A 23,196-nucleotide genomic window follows, 5' to 3' on the forward strand; every position below is an offset into this window, starting at 1 on the left:
GTGGGTCGTAAAGGCGCAGTGTGTTCGTAAAGTTCTGTGGGGATGAGCGAGACTGGCCTCGGAAGTTCAGTGGCCTATGAACTGAGGCACAAATGAGGTCTGCAATTGTTCAGAATGGTTTTCACATTTTTTAATGTTTGAAAAAAAATCAAAAGAAGGTAGGGGCGCCTGGGTGGCTCAGTGGGTTAAGCCTCTGCCTTCGGCTCGGGTCATGATCCTGGGTTCCTGGGATGGAGCCCCGCATCGGGCTCTCTGCTCAGCAGGGACCCTGCTTCCTCCTCCCTCTCTGCCTGCCTCTCTGCCTACTTTGTGATCTCTCTCTGTCAAATAAATAAATAAAATATTTTTTATTTGATTTTTTTAAAGATTATTTATTTATTTATTTGAGAGAGAGAGAGAGATCACAAGTAGGCAGAGAGTCAGGCAGAGAGAGGGGGAAGCAGGCTCTCTGCCAACCAGAGAGCCCAATGCAGGGCTCGATCCCGGGACTCTGAGATCATGACCTGAGCTGAAGGCAGAGGCTTAACCCACTGAGCCACCCAGGCGCCCCAATAAATAAATAAAATCTTTTTAAAAAATCAAAAGAAGGTAATTCGTGATATATGGAAATTATCGTGAATTCCCATTTCAGTGTGCGCAAGTAAACCGGATTGGAACGCAGCAACACTCATTCGTTTCTGCATTGTCTGTGGTTGCCTTTCTACTCCAATGGCCACGTCAGGGAGTTGTGACCGAGCCCATTTGACCTGCAGAGGCTCGATATCTGCTCTCTGGACCTTTATAGAGAAAGTCTGCTGACCTCGACGTAGAGAGCCTGGCAGGACTTGGCGTTCGCCTTCATTTGAAAGCAAAGCCAGCTATTAAAGAGCTCCAAGTTCATGTGTCCAGTCATTCTACGGATACCACTGAGGACCCACTGTCAGAGCCAGCAGAGACCCCTATTTGAGCAAGCGCTAAGGAAGCCAAAACTTTGGAACTGGAGGAGGTCAGTGTCCATCAGCGACCTCCCCGGGTCTCGGTGCAGCGTGTCCCGTAATAATAGCGGCTGACCTATTTTGAGCTCTGCCTATGCTGGTAACGCTTTACTTGTGCCCTCTCCTTTAATCCTCTCAAATAGCCAGGAGCTGTTCCCGGAGGAAACCGAGGTTTCAGAGCCACACCCACGGGCACACAGGGAGCCTCTGAAGGGCAGGAGCAGAGAATGAGCCCAGTTAAGCTCATGGGCTTCCAGAGCAGATGCCGGACAAAGATGCAAGCCATGCTGGGGAGGAACCTTGGGATCTGGAGCAGAGGGGGCAAGGTGGAGGGGTGGTAGGGAGGCTCCTGGGGTTTCCTGAACTCTAGAAGCAACAAACCAAGATGGTTTGGTTGATCAGCAGCTAGAGGCCCCGTCTGAAACAGTATTCTCCTTCCAAAGGAACAGCCCAGTGTTCAGTGTTTGGGCCTTAAGTCTTGATGTATAAGCTCAATGACTAAACTTCTTTGGCTTTTCCTCGCTCCCTTCCTGGTGTCACTGCTCGGCCGTGCATGCTGTCGGAGGGTCTGGGGGCTCTGCTCACTCTGCAGGAAGGCTACCCACCACTTCCTACGCCTCCAGCATCTGTGTGGTCAGCAGGTGGGGCCTGCCGGGGATAGCAGGCAAAGGGCCTCCTGGGGCTGAAAGGTCCACAAGGTCTTCTCCATGTTGGTCAAACAGGTTGAGAGATTCCCAAACAAAAGCACTGCAGAAGGGGGCTCCGAAGGTGAGATGGGGAACCCCTGGCCAAGCTGGGCTGGGAGTGGTTTGAACGCTATTGACAGGAATCCTGCTGTCCCATTTTGGCTTCCCCTCCCGGAGGAGACTTGGAGACAGGGGAGCTGGTTCAGCACAGTGGGAGCATTGCAGGAACGGTGCCACCATGGTTCCAGCTCACTGGTCCAGCCACAGTGGGTCAGGCCGCTGGCCAGTCCCACTTAAGACAGTGATTCCAAAACATGCAGTCACCAAGAACAAAATCAGAGCGTGCCCAATTTAATGAAAGAAGCCTCTGCTTGGTGTCCAGACTGCATCCAATTCTGAGCAATTTTTTGAAGACAACAAGTCATCTGAGAGTTTCCTGTTCCCTAAAATGTCCCTAGGAACTTTTTAACCAGCTTGGTAATATATCTCCTAAGCCCTTAGCAGCTGCAAAATGGATTCGTAAAGCTTGTTGTTGTTGTTTTTTTTCTTCTCTCTCTCTTTTTTTTTTTGGTTGTTTGGGTTTTTTTTTTTTTTAAAAACAAAATGTAAACCTGATTGCCAAGCCCAGCACCACAATTTGATGAGCAGATGCCACGGAAAACCGGCCCACGCCATTGGTCCCAAGGTCGCCGTGACACAGCCTGTTTTGGGGTAGACAGTTCTGTTCTATGTTCCAGAGATCCAAAGACTCACAGAAGCCAAGTCTCCAAGTGGATGCCAGGCAGCTCTGTGCACAGGGGACGGTGCCCCTGTCATTTACTTCTCTCACGCGGACTCTGCTCCTGAGGAGGAAGGGCTCTTGGGGGAGCCGAGATGTCATCTCCCACGCCAGGGCCTCCGGGGACAGACCCGGTGTGGGTGCAAAGGGCTGAGCATGTGTAGAGAATCACATTTGGCACACGGGTCAGCGTGAGAACTCATTACTGGGAACAAATCTCTAAAATCAGACCGTCATTTCACTTGTTTACACAATGATGGTGCTCTATTCCCAAGGTCAAGACACCGCTGAAAACTCAGTCATGTTCCCCAAACATCCCCCGAGCTGGGCAACTGGGCCCTGTTTTTGCCTGCTAACGTGTTTTGAAGCCCAGCGGAAAATGAGGCAGCGAATGTCCCCCCGCCCCCGCTGGTTTTGGTGGGGGGCGGTGTGTGGGAGGGGGAGGCGCACAGACTCTAGTCGGTGAGTTCTACCCTCTGTGGGGCCGGCCAGGTGGTTTCTGGCCCAGGTGCAGCACACAGGGCCCCGGGGGACTTTTTTGCATTCTTTCCGGCAGTTGCCACTGGGGCTAGGCATGGCCAGTGATGCTCTTCCGTAACGGCCACACACAACCGCTTAAGTGTTTTGCTGATGAGAACCCAGAAGCAGGGACTCTCAGGAACCCAGAGCACCCCCGCATCCCCCTTCCTCCCCTAGTCAAACCGCAGGTAGGGGTGACCCACAAGAGGTCTAAGGTTTAGGTGGCCCTCGAGGGCCATACGTGTCCCTAGGACCAGCCCACCTCCAGGTCCTTTCCAACTGTGCTCTGGTAGCATTGCCTTACATTAGGCAGAGAGACGGGCCAGGGGACCCAGCCACCACATACATCCAGCTGCCTGTGTGTTTCTTGCCTCCACCCACTTTCCTATTTCAGAAACAGTGGAATGTCCAACTTTGTGAATTCCATTGCTTAACAGAAATTTGCTTTTAATGTCTAAATGTTCCAAAGATTAGAGTGGGGGCAGGGAAATGCAGGGAAAGCAGTGCCTCTTGGTGGGAGGGAAACATCCCGCACACACAAAGTCTTTTGTGCTTCAAACATTCTTTACAGCTTCACTGACCATAGGATCTTGTCTGAAATCTTGTGAAATGGTTAGGCCAAGAATGTCCGTCGTGAATATTTCTGCAGTGATTTCGTCTGGAAGTTCTTCTTCAAGGCAGATTTCTGAACCTAGCCAAACAAGAAAAGAAAACAAATGCTTTCATAACGATTAGGTTTCTAACTTAGAAGCATTTTCCAAAAATACAAGGAACCTATACTAGACAAAAGTGAGAGGTGCTTTATGCTACGGTTTGGCTATGAGTTCTTAAAAACCCCTGGGTGGAAATTGGCTGAAATCCCTTCTTTACGGTTTGGAGCACTGTTACCAAATCTCTGTGAACTCCATTGGAAAGCCTTAACCACATGGTTTGGTTGATTTATGTGTAACAACTGGGAGCATTACATCCTGAGGTCCCACGTACACAAGGAACGGGGGAGGGGAGCTTGGAGGCTGGAAATGACCCACGGGATACTGGAGTCTAGAACTGTCTGAGATCAGGAACCCTGTTTAATGTGAGACTGGGGATGAACAATGAAGCAGAAGGAGGAGCATCAGGGTGGCTCAGTAGATTAAGCGTCTGCCTTCAGCTTGGGTCATGATCTCGGGGTCCTGGAATTGAGTCCCACATCAGGTTCCCTGTTCAGTGGGGAGTCTGCTTCTCCCTCTCCCTCTGCCTCTTCCCCTGCTTGTGCTGTCAAATAAATAAATAAAATCTTTAGAAAAAAAAAAGCCACCTCCAGCTATCTGAAGTCTTTACGAGGTTGTTTGAAAAAAGAAAGAAAGAAAGAAAGAAAAAAGGGAGGCAGAGGGAGAAGGAAGCCTGGCAAGGGGTCGGTAATGGCGGCGGCTCGGACCACCACGGGGCGTCAGGCAGCATCTGGGGCTTGGCAGTGGGGACACCCTCGTGGGCCCGGGAGAACTGCTTATTTTAATTTTTTAAAAAATACTTTATCGGGCGCCTGGGTGGCTCAGTGGGTTAAAGCCTCTGCCTTGGGCTCACGTCATGATCCCAAGGTCCTAGGATGGAACCCCGCATCAGGCTCTCTGCTCAGTGGGGAGCCCGCTTCCCCCCCCTGCACCGCCCCACTCTCTCTGCCTGCCTCTCTGCCTACTTGTGATCTCTGTCAAATAAATAAACAAAATCTTTAAAAAAATATATTTTATGTATTTATTTCAGAGAGAGAGAGAGAGAGCATGAGCAGGGGGAGGGGCAGATGGAGAGGGAGAAGCGGACTCCCAGCTGAGCAGGGGGCCCGATGCAGGACTCAACCCCAGGACCCTGGATCATGACATGAGCCAAAGGCAGATGCTTCACCAGCCAAACCCCCAACTGCCCCTCGGGAGAGCGGTTTAGACTGGATTCTCCAGCACTTAAGTTCACAAGCCCAACTTCAGGTCCATTGTCCTCCCTTGGGTGGACTAAAGAAGGAGGTGGGCCATCCTCCGGCAGGAGGGGAGAGGAGGGTGAGCTTTAGGAACTTCCAAGACCTGGTGACTTGAAGCCGGGCTGATGCTTGCTTGTTGCCTTGTCCCTACTCAAGTTCCCGACAACGCCTCTTGCAAAACACCTTCCAGGCTGTATCTTCTTGTTGCCAGGACTCACGCACCCCAGCTGGAAAGATGGAGACCAGGTCTGTGGAACTAAGGGAACGTGCGAGCAGAAGGCACCGAGGATGGACCGCACATGGTAACAAAGGCTTTCATCTCTCAGACATGACAACCGCCCGCTGGTCCTTTCATAACTTATTCATGGTGGGTCCCCAGCTGACTTTGCTGCGTGCACAGTATTAAGGAGAGAGGCTTGCACCAGTCAAGAGAAATAAATGCACTTAGGTCTCCAACAAATTGGGGAGCCACGGCTGCACGCCCAGGCAGAGGCAGCCACAGTACCTTTGACGGAGGAGGCCACGGGCTCGGATTTCCACCCCTCAGGGTTCAGTCCAAACAGGGTAGCGAAGCAGTCAGACATCTCCTCTTCAGTCATGTGCTCACCTGAGTAAAGTAGAGGAAAAAGTGTCCATTCAGCTCCCGGGACGACGCCTCACGTCAGAGCTTAGCATCATCATCCCGAGGTCTTAAAGAGAATTACTCCACAATTTCCTTTTCTTGAGACACAGAAACAATCTACGGGGTCCCATGTCACTGTCATATATCCTTTCTCATGTTGGGGTGAAGAACGGAGCTCCCAGAAGGGGAAGGCTGTTGGGGCTCGTAAGGAGAAAGAAGACAACTTTCTTTCCTTCTTTCTTTCTTTTTTTTTTTTTTTTAAGATTTTATTTATTTGACAGAGTTCACAAGTAGGCAGAGAGGCAGGCGTGGGGGGAGAAGCAGGCTCCCTCGCTGAGCAGAGAGCCCGATGTGGGGCTCGATCCCAGGACCCTGAGATCACGACCTGAGCCAAAGGCAGAGGCTTTAACCCACTGAGCCACCCAGGCACCCCAGAAGACAACCTTCTGATAAAGGCCACGTTCAGCTTCATTTCCCCTTCCCTCACGCCAGGACCACCAGTCTGACGGAGAGGAAGAAAGCCTACCTGACTTCCTCATGTACAATAATGAGGAAAACAGTGGGGAAAAACGGAAAATTTTACATTGGCGTTCTTTTACCTCACCATTGCGTCCCAATGTCATCACAGCCCAGTGACACTGGTGGCTCACCCTTTCGCTCCCCTTTTACAAGTGAGGATACTGATTCTCATGGGGGTTCAGCAAGTTGGGGCATAAATCACATTCTTAGGGACCCAGGATGGCACCCTTCCCATCACCCTGAGTTTGCCAGCTCTACGGACCAGCAGGTAGCATCCCTCATGGTTGAAACCGTGGTTTTGGGGGAAGGCAGACATCCCCCCCAATTAAAGATGCCAAGGGGTCTGCCGCCCCCCCAAAACAACTCCTCTCCAGTGGCAACAGCCCAATGGTGTGATAAGAAACTCCCTATTGGGGCGCCTGGGTGGCTCAGTGGGTTAAGCGTCTGCCTTCGGCTCGGGTCATGATCTCAGGGTCCTGGAATCGAGCCCCACTTCGGGCTCTCTGCTCAGCGAGGAGCCTGCTTCCCCCCCCCCCCGCCCTCTGCCTGCCTCTCTGCCTACTTGTGATCTGTCTGCCAAATAAATAAATAAAATCTTTAAAAAAAAAAAAAAAGAAACTCCCTATTTATGGATTTACCTTTCGTTAGAAGCAGGTTCAGGAAATCTTCTCTTTGTATGGCCTTCTTTCCTTTTGAATTGGTAAAACCAAGAATGTCAAAGCTCTCCTGGATCCCGCGCATGGTGTTACCGAAAGGTGGCCTGTGATTGAGGTAAACTTTGAAGAAATCCGGTAAGTTGATTTTGTCAATTAGCTTTCCAGTGTCCACATATTCACTAAATCTGACTTCGTTAAACATATCTTCAATCTAGGGAAGAGGGTTAAAAAAAAAAAAAAAAGACCACGGTGAGCAGGAGAGGCACTTCGGGGGCATCTGGGTGGCTGTGTCGGTTGGTGGGGTGTCCAGCTCTTGGTTTTGGCTCAGGCTGTGATCTCTGGGTTACAAGATCGAGCCCTGTGTTGGGTCCTGTGCTCCACATGGAGTGAGTCTGGTTGTCTCTCTCCCCCCCACCCCCGCTTCTCCCCCCCACACTCACTCTCGCTCTCTAAAATAAATAAATAACACCTTTTTTAAAAAAAAAAAGACACCTTTAAAAAACATCTTTCAAAAAAAAAAGACACCTTGCTATATTTCTAAAAATTGGACAGTAACAGACAGATGTTTACAGTTAGCTGAAAACCTGTCTGTTGAGGGTTGCTTATATCCCCCAAGAAAAAGATGTTGATGTCCTCACCCCCAGGAGCTCAGAATGTGACTTTCTTTAGAAACAGGGCCATGGCAGCCATAATTAGTAAAGATGAGATCATACTGGATGGGTTGGTCCTTTAATCCATTGTGAATGGTGTCCTTATAAGACTGAGGGGAGAGACACAGGGAGGGGACAGCCATGTGATGACAGAGGCAGGGAGTGGAATGATGCTGTTTCAAGCCCAGGGCTGCTAGTGGCCAGCAGAGGCTGGAGGAGGTGAGGAAGAAGGGAGGATTTCAGAGCACGCCCCTGCTGACAAGTGGATTTATCCTATAAGAGGATACATGTCTGTTGTTTGAAGCCACCAGGGTGTGATGCCTTGTTAACAGCCCAAAGACAGCTGGCCAGTTTTTCAATCCTATCAGCACTGTTACTTACCTACCCATCTCATAGTGTTTCAACTACTTCCTTGCTTTGGCAAATAGAGCTTAATTTCATTTAGAAGGCAGAATCCTCACAAACTTGGAAATTATAAGAACAAGCAAATAATTCCATGTGAAACTCAAATATAGGACCAAGGGCCCTAGTAAATTTCAATTAACTGCACCATGATTCTTGTTTTCTTTCCTCTCTTTTCCATTTTCAGTGTGCAATATTTTATATATACAAAAGATTACATGGAACTTATGGGATTTGATTAAAAGATGAACACATAAGAAGCCATCATTCATTGAAAAGTTCAACAAAATTGATAAATCTTTAGGTCGAATAACCAAGAAAAAAAAAAGAGAGAAAGAGAAAAGACTCAAAATACTAAAATTGGGACTGAAAGAGGGGATACCAATACCAACTTTTCAGAAATAAAAAGGAGGGTAGCTCTTTCTGCCCACAGATCTTGTCTTTGTGCTTTAATAAAACCACCTTTTTTGCACCAAATAAAGTACGAGCAACAGCCTGTCAACAGGATAACTTAGACGAAATGAACCACATTCCTAGAAAGAAACAAACGACCAAAACTGACTCAAGAAGAAATAGAAAATCTGAATAGACCTATAACAAATGAAAAGATTGAATTGGTAATTTTAAAACTTCCACAAAGAGGAGTGCCTGGCTGGCTCAGTCAGAAGAGCATGTGACTTGATCTTGGGGTTGTGAGTTGGGCCCCACGTTGGGTGTAGAGATTGCTTAAAACAACAACAACAAAAAAACCTTAAAAAATTTTTTTCCATGAAGGAAAGCCAAAGACGAGATGACTTCACTGGTGAATTCTAACAAATACTTAAAAAATACCAATTCTCCACAAACTTTCCCAAACACAGAAGAAAAGGGAACACTTCCCAATTCATTCAATGAGGACTGCTTCCTGATTTGGAAATTCATTATGCATTTGCCAAGTTTTCTAGAATGAGAAAAGGGTGCTGACCCGTCTATGGATTCGAAGGAAAATGTGGTGCCCTTTAGTGCAAGTCTCCAATGGGTCTCCTTAGGGAACTGGCAGAATGAGAGAAAGGGAGAAATATAAAAACAAACAAAACCCCTCCTCAGTGTCCTCCTCCTCTCTCTCTCTGCACTATTTCTGTACCATGCATACTGCAGTCAGCTGAAATTCAGAAACCCAAGTTATGTCTGGCAAAGGGCTAAAAATTAGTAATTTATTTTAATATTTACATTTTAAACTGATACGTTTCCTAATAAATTGTGGGGCTTGGAATTTTACAAGAGAATAAGAGTCATAGAAAAGTGGGAAATATTTTTTTTTCCCCTGAACATGAACTCAGTTTTGGTCTGTAGGAATAAATCAGGAACTGAATCTATATTTGTATACAACATTTATCAATAGGTAACCAATTTTTCCCTGTCCACTACATTTTAGTAAATAAAAATTGGAAGAACACCCGTTTGAACCTATACCAAATATCAGCTGGTCTGGGGCACCCTAGTGGGGCCTGGGGCCTTGGTCTGGCCCCAAGTATCAAGAAGAAAATGGGGCGTCTGGGGGGCTCAGTGGGTTAGGCCTCTGCTTTTGGCTCAGGTCATGATCTCAGAGTCCTGGGATCGAGCTCCACATCGGGCTCTCTGCTTGGCAGGGAGCCTGCTCCCCCCCCACCCCCGCCTGCCTCTCTGCTACTTATGACCTCTTTCTCTGTCAAATAAATAAATAAAATCTTAAAAAAAAAAAAAAAAGAAGAAAATAAAAGTCTTTTGCAGTCCAACCAACCAACCAACCGTAATTTCTGTGAAAGATTTCAGGTACTTTCTTTCCATTCCCCTCCCATGCATACAAAATATATATGTATATGTTTTGCAAAATTCTCATCACATATGTACAAAACTTTGTATCCTGTTTTTTTCCCCCTTAAACACTGTATCTTAGTGATCAGTATTTAGATTAGTACTTAGATTAGTATTTTCTTTTTTTTTTTTTAAGATTTTATTTTTTTTTTTGACAGAGACAGAGATCACAAGTAGGCAGAGAGGCAGGGAGAGAGAGAAGGAAGCAGGCTCCCTGCTGAGCAGAGAGCCAGATGTGGGGCTCGATCCCAGGACCCTGGGATCATGACTTGAGCTGAAGGCAGAGGCTTTAACCCACTGAGCCACCCAGGTGCCCCTAGATTAGTATTTTCAAAGAAGCCATTTATTTTCAATGTAACATTCTAGGAATGGTCTTTTTTTTTTCTTCAAGATTTTATTTATTTATTTGACAGAGAAAGACAGCGAGAGAGGGAACACAAGCAGGGGGAGTGGGAGAGGGAGAAGCGGGCTTCCCATGGAGCAGGGAGCCCGATGCGGGACTCGATCCCAGGACCCTGGGATCATGACCTGAGCCAAAGGCAGATGCTTAAGACTGAGCCACACAGGGGCCCCTAGGAATGGTCTTTAGACATAACGTCATTGGTTACAGATACGAATAAACTTTAAGTAATACTACATAAGTAACTTTAAGTGGTAACATTTTCAATTGGAGCACTTATTTAGTTTATATTATGTACAACTGCAAGTTATGTATAATTTTATGTATATATAAAACACTACCCAGGATAACATTATTTAGATTTTTTTACTGTATTAATTATAATTGTATTATAAACATGTGCTACTATTTAACCATGAGCCAATAGAGACTAGGGCTCAAAGTTTGATCATTGATGATAGACCTAGGTTCAAATCCTGACTTTCCCACTTTCTTTCTGAACTGACTCTCAGTTTCCTCATCTTGAAAAAGGGGGTAACGGAGTTTTGAATGTATTTATTTGAATGTATTTAAGGTGCTAAACATTAATGCCTAATACATTGTAAGCTCTCAAAAGGCGGTAACTATTCTGGTGATTATTATACTGTCTATGCCCTTGCTAATTACGACACATGTAATTATTATATAAATTATAATTTATAGTTACATAAAGTATATGTACAACTTATAATTACATGATAAATATGAATTATAAACGTCATACACGATTTAACTCAATTCCGAAATAGAAGACTAACCCAAAAACAACAAAAAGGAGCTCCAAAGCGGGAGTTACTCATACCCAGAGTGTTCCGAAGACCTCAGCGAACGTTCTCAGCACAAACTGAGCAGGTGATTCACCTCTTTACCCTCTTTTCCCATGCGACTGATCAAGGATCACTGCTCGAAAAGCACCGAGTTGGCAGTTAGGGCACCCTTGACATCTCTTTCCTGAGCCTCCTTTGCAAGCGTGAGCTGAAAAGGCAGACTTCGCTACATGTCGGGGAGAGGAGCCCCGGAGACAGAATGGAACGCTGCGAGCCTTCCCCATGCCCCAGTGCGACCGGCTGGGGAGGATGGAGGCTCCCGCCACCCTGCCCCGAGTGCCATGCTTGGCTTCAGCCAGGCCTCTTATCGGCATTCTGGCCCTTCCTCCGTGAAGGCTGTGTTTCATTTGATTCACTCGAGCAGCTTTAAACATTGGGGCCCCTTCCCAGAGATCCTGATTTCATTCATGGCGGGGCGGGGGGGAGTATAAGCAGTTGTATTTTTTAAAAGCTTCCCAAGGGGATCTGAATGTACAGCCAGGGTTGAGAAGCACAGCTTCAAATCAGGGGTGCTCAAGCTTTGTCAGGGGGTCAACAGGACCAGGAGGGCTTATTTTAAAAAACACTGCAGGTCCGGCCCCCAGAGTTTCTGATTCAGTGAGTCTGGTTGTTGGTGGGGGGGGGGGGGGCGGGTCCAGAGAGTCTGCCTTTCTTAACAAGTCTCCAGGTGAGGCCAGCGCTGCTGGCTTGGCCGGGAGGGGCACCTCTTTGGGAACAACTGCTCTTAGACCACAGAGCTTGGGCAGAGGGAAGACACCAGCCCCCAGAAGAATCGGGACCTGGCTTGGGGTGCTCAGTAGAGAGGCGCGTTGTAGGGACCCAGAGAAGTAACAAAGGAAACGAAACAAAGCACACGATGCAGGCACAAGGGAGGTCGTGGGAGAATTTTTCTTAAAATACACGAAAGTCTTCTTTAAAATAACCACTTGCGGGCACCTGGGTGGCTCAGTCGGTTAAGTGACTGCCTTCGGCTCAGGTCATGATTCTGGGGTCCTGGTATCGAGTCCCACATCAGGCTCCCCCTGCCTGCTTCTCTCTCTTCTGCCTGCTACTCCCCACTCCCCATCTTGTGCTCTCTCTCTCTGTGTCAAATAAATAAATAAAATCTTTAAATAAATAAATAAATAAGTAAATAAAATAACCACTTGCTGCCCTCGTTGTTTTAGTTCAGTTTAGTAGTGGTAACTGAGCATTTGGTTCCGTGCTAGGTGAATGGAAAGCAAGCCACTTAATTATGATGAGGACAGCCCTGCACTCTAGGACTTCTCAGGCGGCAAATATTTATTAAACACCTGCTAGGTGCCAAGCCCTGGTCTGGGCCCTGTGAAGAGACAACGTACACGGAGAGTGAACCAAAAGGAAGGTCTTTCACTGCAGTTTGGTTCTCAGCCCTGGCTGCCCCCGAAGCACCCCTGGGGGGCTTTCCTCACCAGCCAAGCCCAGACTCCACTCCTAGATTCACTGCTCAGAAGGGCGGCCCAGGCACCGGCACGAGTGACTTAATCTGTTTGGACTCCGCCGCTCTCAGACCTCTCAGACCTCTCAGACCTTTGGTGACAAATGCAGGCGCTCGGCTGCAGAAGCCCTCAGCAAGGTGGGCCTCGGAAGGCCTCATGGAGGAGGTGGATGGGGAGGACGGCCATGGAGGATCCAGCCAGTCTAAGGTGAGGGGGAGCACGTGTGAGGAGGGGGCGTGAGCGGGGGCTGAGAAGCTCCCCCAAGCCCCTCCCACATCTCCTGTCACTGTTGGAACCACCAGCGACAAATGAAGCGGCTTAAAGCACGCAAGCTGGTCTCCTTGTTCTCAAGGTCAGAAGTCTGCCATGGGTCTGAAGAGCCTACATCAAGGTGTGCGTGGGGCTGCATTCTTTCTGGAAGCTCTAGTGGAGAATCTGCTTGTGTTGCCCTTCAGCTTTTAGAGGTGCCACTGTTCCTTGGCCCTTGGCCCTTCCATCTTCAAAGCCAGCAGCCTCATCATGAGCTCTGGCGTCTCCTTCCCTTCTCATGCCTCCTCCTCTGACCCTGACCTCTTGGCTCCCTCTTCTAAAGACCCTTGTGATTACACCCGGTCCGCCAGATTATCCAGGATAATCTCCCATCTCAGGATCCTTAATTTAATCATACTTGTGACATCCTCTTGCCACAAGAGATAGTGTATTCACAGGTTGTAGGAATGAAGACACAGACCCTCCGGGGGGCATTATCCCTCCTGCCACCCGGCCAGCGGGTCGGGATTCCCATGAGGCACCGAGGACCTTGGTGCTATCGGCAGGTCAGAAGCAGCACACTGGCAGGGTTCGTGTGGGACTTCCAGAATTAGGCGATTTCATATAGAAATCTAGCTTTCAGGGGCACCTGGGTGGCTCAGTGGGTTAAGCCTCTGCCTTCGGCTCGCGTCATGATCTTGGGATCCTGGGATCTAGTCCCGCATCGGGCTCTCTGCTCAGCAGGGAGCCTGCTTCCCTCCTCTCTCTCTGCCTGTCTCTCTACTTGTGATTTCTGTCTGTCAAATAAATAAATAAAATCTTAAAAAAAAAAAAAAGAAATCTAGCTTTCAGACTTCTCTTGGAAAGTCGGAGGAGTCTGATGATGGTAGGCCTACATTTCCAGATGCAGACCTGAGAAGAAACCATCCCCGTTAGAGAGAGGTGTTCTCCAGCAGGGACACCACGGTATCCAGGCAAGGGGGCCCCCTTGGTTAACCCCCTCCTCAAAGGAGTCTTGGGGCCATAGGAGGTCCCCACCTAGACGCCCTGCCCTCCATCACAGACCATGCTCTGGGAACCCGGAACCCCAGGACTACCCCCCACCCCCAAATAACCCAAGCCCACTTCCAGGGCCTGCAGGTCTCCTGAAGTCATCCTCCGAGAGGGACCTGCACTGTGACCACGCCCATGGGGCTGAAGGCTGGCCAAGGAGGGAGCCGGGCGGGAAGACAGGCAGTCATCACTGGCCTGGCCCTCCTCATGCCGCCCACCCAAGTGGGAAACGCAAGGAGCCCCAGAATTTGAAGGGGATCAAGTCAGAAGGGAGAACTGTCAGGGCAGAGTATTAACAGCTTGCTGCTTGGTTTGTAACTTCCCAGGCTTAGCCACGCGGTGCCTGGGCTTCTGCGGGCCCTGCTGTGTGGCCCGTGACAGAAGGGAGACCCGGTCCTGGTGGCCTGGGTCCCCTTGCTCAGGCTTGTTTTACTCTGCCTCTGCCATTCACTCCCATGGCAGCAGGAAGCCACCGATGGCCTTAGCACCGTTTTCTCCTCACGCTTTCTAGCCTCCCTGTGAGGCAGAGAGGAACACGCGACATTTGAGCGCAGGCCTCCCTCGGTGGACAAGCAGGCTGCTGGCGGCTGGCACGACTCTGTTTCTCTTGTGCTGGTTTCTTGGGCTCGCATGGCCGGAGGACTCTCCGCCGGCTCAGGCCCCCCCACCCCAGTCCCCCGCCCCAGGGTGCCTTCTAGCGCAGCCCCAGCAGACGAGGAGCCGAGGAGCCGAGGAGCCCACTGTCTCCATGCGTGTCCTCACCGGGGACCCTCACCTGGGGCCCCAGGCAGGGAAGGAGGGCGCTGGGGAGGAGGCTGCCAGGCCCGGCAGCCCCGCCGCACACTCGATCTGGAGACACCTCCACTATTTATGCTGGGCTCCGTGACTCACGGCCGCTCCCTGCTTCCTCCAGGAACTATATTTGGACGGTGGCTACCTTTCTCCAGGAGTGAGACGGGCCACACCCGCGGGACCCAGTGGCAGGGTCAGGCCACCCTTGGTGCTTGGCCTCAGAGCTCGCTCTCTCCCTGCTGTCTGCAGTGAGGGGGGGCCAGAAACGAGAGCACCGCCCACTCGGGGGTCCCTTGGGAGGACCTTCCCCCAGGCCCTCATCAGAGCCCTGGGGTCAAACGCTTCCAGGCTCTCCCTTCAGGAAACAGCTTTAAAATCTAAATGTCAAGTCCTCCAGCTTGTCCCGGACCCACAGTCGAGGGTGTGTCAGTCAAGCGCTCACCGCTCTTCAAAGTCCTGCTTCCTTGTAGCTACCCAGAAACATGCACCCAGAAACTGGTTCAAGCCAAGAAATAGAGACCAATCTGGCCGTTCCTCAAACATGGGAGTTATTGATACGGCAATTCTACCCCCTAGGTACGGAGGCACGAGAAATTAAAACCCAGCTCTTGTACACAAATGTTCATAGCGGCATTACTCATAAGAGCCGAAACGTGGAAACCACCCAAATGTCCATCATTCGATGAATGAAAAAACGCGACACATCCATATGAATGAACGGAATATTATTCAGTTACAAAGAGGAAGGAAGCGTGGACACCTGCTACAACCCGGAGGAAACTTGCAAACGTGATTCTCCCGTGAGGGAAACCAGACACAAAAGACCGCATAGTGCATGAGGCCATCGCTATGAAATGTTGAGAACAGGCAAATGCATAGAGGCAGGAAGGAGACGGGTGGGTTCCGGAAGCGGGGAGGTGGGAGTGGGGACCGTATTTGGTGGGTCACTGTATTACGTGCACTAATGGGTGTGGGGTTTCTTTTTAGGGTAGTAACATGCTCTGGGATTAGACAGCGGTGACGGCTGCACAACTCTGTGAACTAAAAGCCATTTCAAATGCATGAACTGTAGGGGATGGGATAGAGCACCGCAAAAGTTGTCAAAAAGAAAGAAAAATAATGGGAGGTGATGTCTTGGCAAAGGCAAGTAACAAAGCAAATAACACTCGTATTTTTTTGAATATGTTTTCCACCACCACTATGACCTATCCTGTTACAATCATACAACCAATAAAGATTAGTACATGCTTGTTATAAAAAAATTCAAGCAAAGATATATAAAGAGAAAAGAGATATAAAACGAAATAAAATGCCCTATAATTCCCCACCCTCAGCTATATTTTTATAGCTGATTTTTAGGGGTTCAATGTCGCGATTTTTAGGGTTTTTTTTTCCTTGTTCGCACTAACGCGTACGTGTAGAAACAGAACCTGGGAAGCCCCACTTCCCCATCTGTAAAATCGAGACCATAAAAGCATCTCCCTGCCAGGAGGGTTAGACACCAGTGGGGTCGGCATAAAACTGGGCATGTGGCGAGCGCCCCAGAGAGAAGGGCCTGGTTGTTGCTGGTGGTGCTGGTGTTATTATGGTATTGTCATCCCCTGCACTCTTTTTTTAGCGGTTGCGCAGCATTTCGGGATTTCTTTCTTTAAATGCATTAAAGTGTGAACAACGGAAATTGTTTTGTCTTACCCTGATCTCTCTGCAGGGGCACACACTGCTCCCTGGTATAGGGGCTCTCAGCTGACCGGAAGTCCTCCTTAGAGCGGTGGGCCACAGAAGGAACTCCTGACATTTCTGTTTCAGAGCAAACCCAACCTGTTGAGGGCTTCTTTTCTACGTGCAAATCTCCCAATTCCCATGGGGTCTTGATCGGGGCAGACACTGTGCCCATGACCACTGGTTCGGATTTCTCCTTGCATGGGGAAAGCTGTGCTGGTTGGCCACGGGCCCTCCATCCCAGCTGGGACCACGGTTTAGCCACAAGATTAGCACAAACGGCTTTGGGAGGATTTGTTTGTTTATCTTCCTGGGTTTTGTTCTAGATACAAAAGCAATACAAGCCACATGCTCGTAGCTAAGAAAAATTAAAACATTATAGAACTGTATATTGTAAGCCCCCTTCCCCATATAACCACAACTGTCTTCTAAGGAGGGTAGAAACTACTAAATGGGTAATTTTTCATTTATAGACCCTCGAGATAGGCTTGCGTTGCAGGTTTGGACACAGAAGCTAAGAAGAGCCAAACTGCCGTGGCTAACACAAGGAGAACGTGGTGTTCCTAGGCGTGCACCAGGACAGAGGGGGAGCAGAGCACTGAGTCGTGCGTGGGATGAAGGCCAGCAAGGAAGCCCCTGTCAGAGTGACTGGCAGGACTGGGAGAAACGTCTAAAAGCAGTTTCTGGAACATTGCTGGGAAATCCAGGTCTGTGTCTCTTTCTGATGTTTCCCAAATTTTCAAGCAAGTTGTCTACCACGAATGGGCTTTGTGTTTTTGTGGAAACTGAGGAATGAGCTGAGTGTCAGGTCTGGAATGACGTGGGGTAGATAGAGTCTGCACATAACCATGGGAGCCCCCAGGGGAGCCCCAAAACCCTGACTCTCATGGACCAGAGCCAGATTCCAGCTGGTACCAGAGGCCCCTGCTGACACGGGCTTATGTGCACAAAGTAGGAAGTAAAAATTCTCCCAAAGCCCACCCCTCAGAAGTCAATGTTGTTAAGCATTTGGGGCGTGGTCTTTCAGAGTTTTGCTAGGCATGTACGAATATCTAAATTATTATTAATGAAATGAGCTCATGATTTACACATGGTTTTGTGACTTGCCCTTTTCCCTTCAATCACAAATCCTGTACGTGCTTTTTGAGTCAAAAAACATTGGTCATGGGGCACCTGGGTGGCTCAGTGGGTTAAAGCCTCTGCCTTTGGCCCAGATCATGGTCTCAGGGACCCAGGATCGAGCCCTGCCTGCATTGGGCTCTCTGCTCCGTGGGGAGCCTGCTTCTCCCTCTCCCTCTGCCACTCCCCCTGCTTGGGCTCTTTCTCTCTTTGTCAACTATATAAATAAAATCTTTACCAAAAAAAATTTTTTTTAAAGTTAAGTGATTGTTTATTCCTCCCTAAATATTCCTAAATAACACTAAGTTCCTGAATCTATCAAATGCTACCGCTGATTACCCTGAAATCAAATAATAATGTCAGGGATTCTCCTTCCCTTGTTGTCTTTGTGCCAGATCTGACCAAAGCCCATCACTCCCTCCTTCCCTCACTCACTCATCTGAACAACATTCGCAGAGTGTCCCTTATGTGAACACTTGCCAGACACACCCCTCTCTGCTCACATTTATAGAACTAAGTGGTGACACAACTGTTAATTCAATGCGAAAACCTATCAGGATTAAACAATGAGTGCTCTGCAAGCAAAACAGAAACGTAGCCACCAGTAAGCAGAGAACCCATGTGACACACAGGCAAGTCCCCAGCAGGGCACTCCAGAGTCCTGCAGGAAAAGAAAATGATGAAGCTAGAAGATGAAACTTTGTCCCGTGTGTACGCAGCTGCAGAAAACCATGACGCCGAAGTTTTGGTTCCTTCTATCACATTACAAACTGTGCAAACAGTTCATTTGAAAAATGAAGATCTGTAAGTAGAGTAGGCCCTCCCCGACCACACTTTGGCTGTGTTATGCCCAAGTACAGTGCTCTGCAAAGGATGGGAGGGGTTAGGAATGTTCGGGGAGGGTTATATTCTTGTGTAATTTGGCTTCAATTTACCACACTTACTAGATTCAAAACCCCTAGGCAGTTAAATTGACGTAAGAGAAATGTAAGTAACGTATAGCCTGGGTGGGGGGGGCACTGGTGTGAACCTCTGTGACTGTGTCTTTTATGGAACCGAGTGCTGAAGCATTCTACTAGCTCTGTGTCCTTCCTGCGGCTTCTCAGGGGCGGGGGAACAGCTGCATCTTAATGGGAAATGTTTCATGAACCACAACGAAGCTTGAATTTGAAAGTTTCAAAGCCCTGAAGACGTTCTTATGGAAATCCCTATAAATCTAATGTGAAAACAAGAGACCAAAAAGTTTTTAGACAGAAACAGACTCATCAGCTCGTGAGGTCTGCACACTGATGTGGCCACATCTGGGCCAGGGGCCTTTGGAAAACATCTCCAGAGCGTGAGTGTGTTTATTTAGGTGGACGGAAAACCCTGGAGGCCAAGGGATTTATGAAGACCTCCCAGGGGGCACTGAAACTCTCCTTTGTGACAGAGAGGAGAGAGGTCTCCAACAGCCATTGGAAACCATACAATCGCCATTTCCACTTCTTTTTGTGTATAACTGAGGCTCGATGCCACTTTACATTTGCTGCAGACTAATGTTTTTTTCTGGGGACGGTTTACTCATCAGCAAGACCTGGAGAGGGTGTTAGGTCTTAGTATGTTTTGCCAATGACTGGGTGGCTGAGTACCTTCAATCACGGCATGAGCTTGCTTCTACAGGAAGCAGGAAAAGGCCGGTCACTCTGTGCCCTCCATCTGTCTGTAGCACCTTATGTGGCAGGTATGAGGGTCACAGAGGCTAAACACCAAGAATTCCCTTACCAGCCAAGCAGGACTGCAGAGGACAACACATTTAAATGAGCTTAGGGCTGAAAATCAAGGATCCTGAAGGAGGGGTGCATGGCTGGCTGCCAGTAGAGCATGTGACTCTTGATCTCAGGGTTGTGAGTTTGAGCCCCACACTGGGTGTAGAGCTTACAAGAAAGAAGGAAGGAAGGACAGAAGGAAGGAAGGAGAGGGAGAGAAGGAAAGAGAGAGAGGGAGGGAGGGAGGAAGGAAGGAAGGAAGGGGGAAAGGAAAAGAAAAGAAAAAAATCCCTTAAAAAAATCCTGAATGAGAAAACTGCCATCAGTTTGATGACTTTCAGTCACTTATGCAAAGTGCCTTTACCAGATGAGTCAAGGAAACTGGTTTTAGAAAGGAAATTGTGAACAAAGAACCGCACAGTCAGAGAAGCACTGGCTCCGAGGCTTTTCACAAGCTCACGTCCAGAGATGAGGACACGATGATGAAAACAATGATACTTGATGGTATTTTCCAAACATTTAACACGCCGCGGCCTATGCTAAGTAGATGCGCGGTCACTCTTCAGTCACCCGTCCCACTACTCCCACTTCACAGATGAGGAAACAGAGACTTGGAGAAGTCAGGGACGCGACCCAATCGCAAGGCTGCCCAGTGGCTCCAGGCAGGGTTCGTCCCTGGGGCCACCTGACGCGGGAGGCCCTGCCTCCCTACACAGACGGCTTGAACCAGAGAGACATCTGATGCCCGCCCACAGGACATGCGTGACGGTGAACCTGAGACACCTACAGGGGTGGAAGAGGGACCCTCACCCTGGCTAGATGACGGAGTAAGGGACACCCCAGTTCCAGAGGCCTCCCTGTGAAGTAAGAGTGTGTGGCACCTGCTTCAGAACAGGCCAAAGGTGCAGAGTAAGTTGGTGGGTCTGGATGTAACAGGAGCTGGTAATTGCTGAAACTGACTGATGGGCACACGGCAGTTTATTACACTATTTTCTCTGCTTTTATCTGTTAGGAATTTTCTAAAATAAAAAGTTAAAAATAAGTAAAAGAGGGGCTGTCTTGTGTACCTCTTAAACAGAACACGCCGTGTTTACAGGAAATACTAAAGTGAGAAAAGGGGCTAATCGGTAGCTACTCTGTGAGACACAGGGTAGGGGAGGGTCCTTGGACCCACGTCCGTCAGTCCTCGAAACAACGCTGGAGGTGCCAGCTCCCGCCAGCCTCGTCTGACAGACGCGATCACAGGAACTCAGACTCTCGCTGACGTGACTTGCAAGGGGTCAGCTAGGTCAGCAAGGTTCTGGGTCCCTGCACTTCTACCAACGTACGCGTTTCCCCTTCCTCAGTCTGGAAGGCAATATGCCAGCCAGTCACCCCGAGAAGATGGGGCTTAACTTAAGATCAGTGCATGGGGAAAAAGGGAGAAGACGAACCACGGATACAATAAAGAAGATGAAATACGGGGGAGGGGGGAGGGCAGAACCCAGGCGAGAAGTCGAAAGCAGTTATTTCCAAAGTGAAAAAAGAAAGAGGTTTCTATAATCAGTCCAGTTGGGGGGTGCTGTCCCGCTTGTGTACACCTCACTTCCCAATGTCCAGGAACTTCCCAAAGCCTCAGAATCGTGGACCCATTTTTTTCCCTCTGCAGAATTCCATTTGAAGTCCACTCCTGCCGCCCCAGAGTCCTCGTGGTCAAGGTGGCTGACCCTGACTCTGACTCACGGGAGCATCCAGGCCTGGCCAACCTGAGGAGCGCCTGCCCCGAGGACAGCGGGAGGAGGCTGGGGGCAATGACCGGGGCTCTGGAGTTGTGCCCGCTGCACGTGGGCCCAGGGACCTACTACGTTTACAAAGCAACACGGAGGAAGGAGAGGCCTGGGGGGGGGGGGGACGACGCTTTCTGGCAGCAGCATGTGGGCCGAACCTGGGTCATTCTGGGCATTACCTCTACCTCTCTAGACTTAGAATCATGCGAATTAAAAACTAGTCCGCATTAGGTTTTGGTAACCCATAACCAAAGGAGGGTCCTGGCTAATAATCCTGTTTTGCTTTGTCTAATCCTTCCTTAAGCAGGAGCGGCCCTGGGAAACACCTCACCGGGCCAGTTCCAAGACAGGTGTTTACAGCCCGGGGAGGGGGAAATGCAGACTCCCAGGCCCCCTGCTTGGACAGTCTTACCGGCTCCGTCCAGGATGGGCCCGGGAATCTGTTCTTCCTTAAGTGCCCCTCGTACTTCTGAGGCAGTTTGCTGGTTTGGGAACTGGCCGTTCGAAGGAACGTGCTTTGGAAGTATAGCTCTCTGCAACACTTTTATGTGGGTTGCACAAACTTTCGCCATAGTCGCTGCCATTTCTGGGCATGTACTTTTACAAAACATACATTGGTCAAAAGGCCTTTTGAGGAGCTCAGAAAACCCGCTGTGCTGAAGGCACTCGTTCAAGTCTCTGCATGGGTCTCTGGCCCTCAGAGCTCATTTTTCCCGATGCTATTTGGAGAATAAAAGTCACCTTCTGGTCAGACCCAGAGTACATGAAAACAGGTGGTTCTAGGTGTGCCAGGAGCAGTAACGGGGACCACAGCTTCCCTCCCTGAAATGCACCCAGCCAGCAACGTGGGCCCCACAGCGTAGCTGGGTTTCAGGCCTTCTGTGTGCCTGATGGTGGGCTGCGAAATGCAACATTTTTGGAAAGCTGTTTGGCAGCGGAGCCTTGAAGTTCCTATTCTCTGACCCAGTAATTCTATTTCTAGGACTTGGAGACTGGAAAATAATCAGAGGAATATGCAAAAACTGGAACCAGAGATGCTCATCGCAGCCATTCTCAGACAGCTGAACACTTCAGACAACCAATGTGTCTGTCAGCTGGGGACTGGTTCAGTTAAGTACACAGCCTGTCAAAAGCACGTCATCTACCTCAAACCCAAAAGCTTCCGCGCAGCCATAGAAATTAGCAAAATGAAAAGGTAACCTACAGCATGCAAGAAAATATTTGCAAACCACATCTCTGATAAGGGGTTGCTATCTAAAATATATGGGGAACTCCCACAACCCAACAGCAAAACAAACAAACAAACAAACAAAATACCCCAATTTATAACTGGGCCAAAGACCTGAATAAGTATTTTTCCAAAAAAGATATTCAAATGTGAAAACGTACTCGACATTACTCATCGTCAGGGAAAGGCAAGTCAAAGCTGTAATGAGCTATCACCTCCCACCTGTTAGAAGGGCTATCCTCAAAGACAAAAGGTAAATGCTGGCAAGGATGTGGGGGAAAATGGACCCTTGTGCACTGTTGGTGGGAATAAATACAGAAAATGTGATTTCTGGCTATATAATGGAATATTATTCAGCCATAAAAAAGAAAGAAATTCTGCCACTTAGGACAGGAATGAAACTGGAGGGCATTTTACTAAGTAAAGTCAGACCGAGAAAGACATATATGTGGAATCTGAAAAAAGAAACCCCAAACTCGGGGCGCCTGGGTGGCTCAGTGGGTTAAAGCCTCTGCCTTCGTCTCAGGTCATGATCCCAGGGTCCTGGGATGGAGCCCCGCATCGGGCTCTCTGCTCAGCAGGGAGCCTGCTTCCTCCCTCTCTCTCTGCCTGCCTCTCTGCCTACTTGTAATCTCTGTCTGACAAAAAAAAAAAAAAAATCAAAAAAAAAAAAAAAAAAAAAAAACCAAACTCATAGAAACACAAAACAGACAGTGGTTGCCAGGGTACAAACTTCCAGTGACAAGATGAAAAAGTCCTGGAGAATATTACGTACAGCATGATGACTATAGTTAACAATCCTGTATTGTATATTTATTTGAAAGCTGCTAGAGGGGCACCCAGTGGCTCAGTCCTTAAGTGTCTGCTTTTGGCTCAGGTCATGATCCTGGGGTCCTGGGATCGAGCCCTGCATTGGGGTCTCTGCTTGGCGGGAAGCCTTCTTCTCCCTCTCCCACTCCCCATGCTTGTGTTCCCTCTCTCACTGTGTCTCTCTTTGTCAAATAAATAAAATCTTTGAAAAAAAGAAAGCTGCGAGAAAGTAGGTTTTAAAAGTTCTTACCAAGATCCCAAATGCCCATTGACTGATGTGGCATATATACACAGTGGAATATTACTCAGCCATCAAAAAGAATGAAATCTTGCCACTTGCGGTGCCATGAATGGAGCTACAGTGTTACTATACTCAGTGAAATAAGTCAGTCAGAGAAAGATAAA

At 48.8% G+C, this 23,196-nt stretch overlaps 1 protein-coding gene across 1 annotated transcript in view; it reads right to left on the minus strand.

The window, feature by feature from the left end:
• Positions 1–3,442: 3,442 nt before the first annotated feature.
• LOC111156458 (WD repeat domain 66) overlaps positions 3,443–23,196 on the minus strand; it is a 62,232-nt gene continuing 42,478 nt past the window's right edge. The window contains exons 18-20 of the mRNA XM_022517377.1: positions 6,685–6,913; positions 5,411–5,512; positions 3,443–3,648 (exon numbers count right to left, since the gene is read on the minus strand). Of these exons, the coding sequence (XP_022373085.1) occupies positions 3,512–3,648; positions 5,411–5,512; positions 6,685–6,913 (468 nt within the window). The 3' untranslated portion in view covers positions 3,443–3,511. The remainder of the gene's footprint in view (positions 3,649–5,410; positions 5,513–6,684; positions 6,914–23,196) is intronic.

Source organism: Enhydra lutris, unplaced genomic scaffold (genome assembly GCF_002288905.1).
Source record: "Enhydra lutris kenyoni isolate GAN:26980312 unplaced genomic scaffold, ASM228890v2 scaffoldscaffold46, whole genome shotgun sequence".
Lineage (NCBI taxonomy): Eukaryota > Metazoa > Chordata > Mammalia > Carnivora > Mustelidae > Enhydra > Enhydra lutris.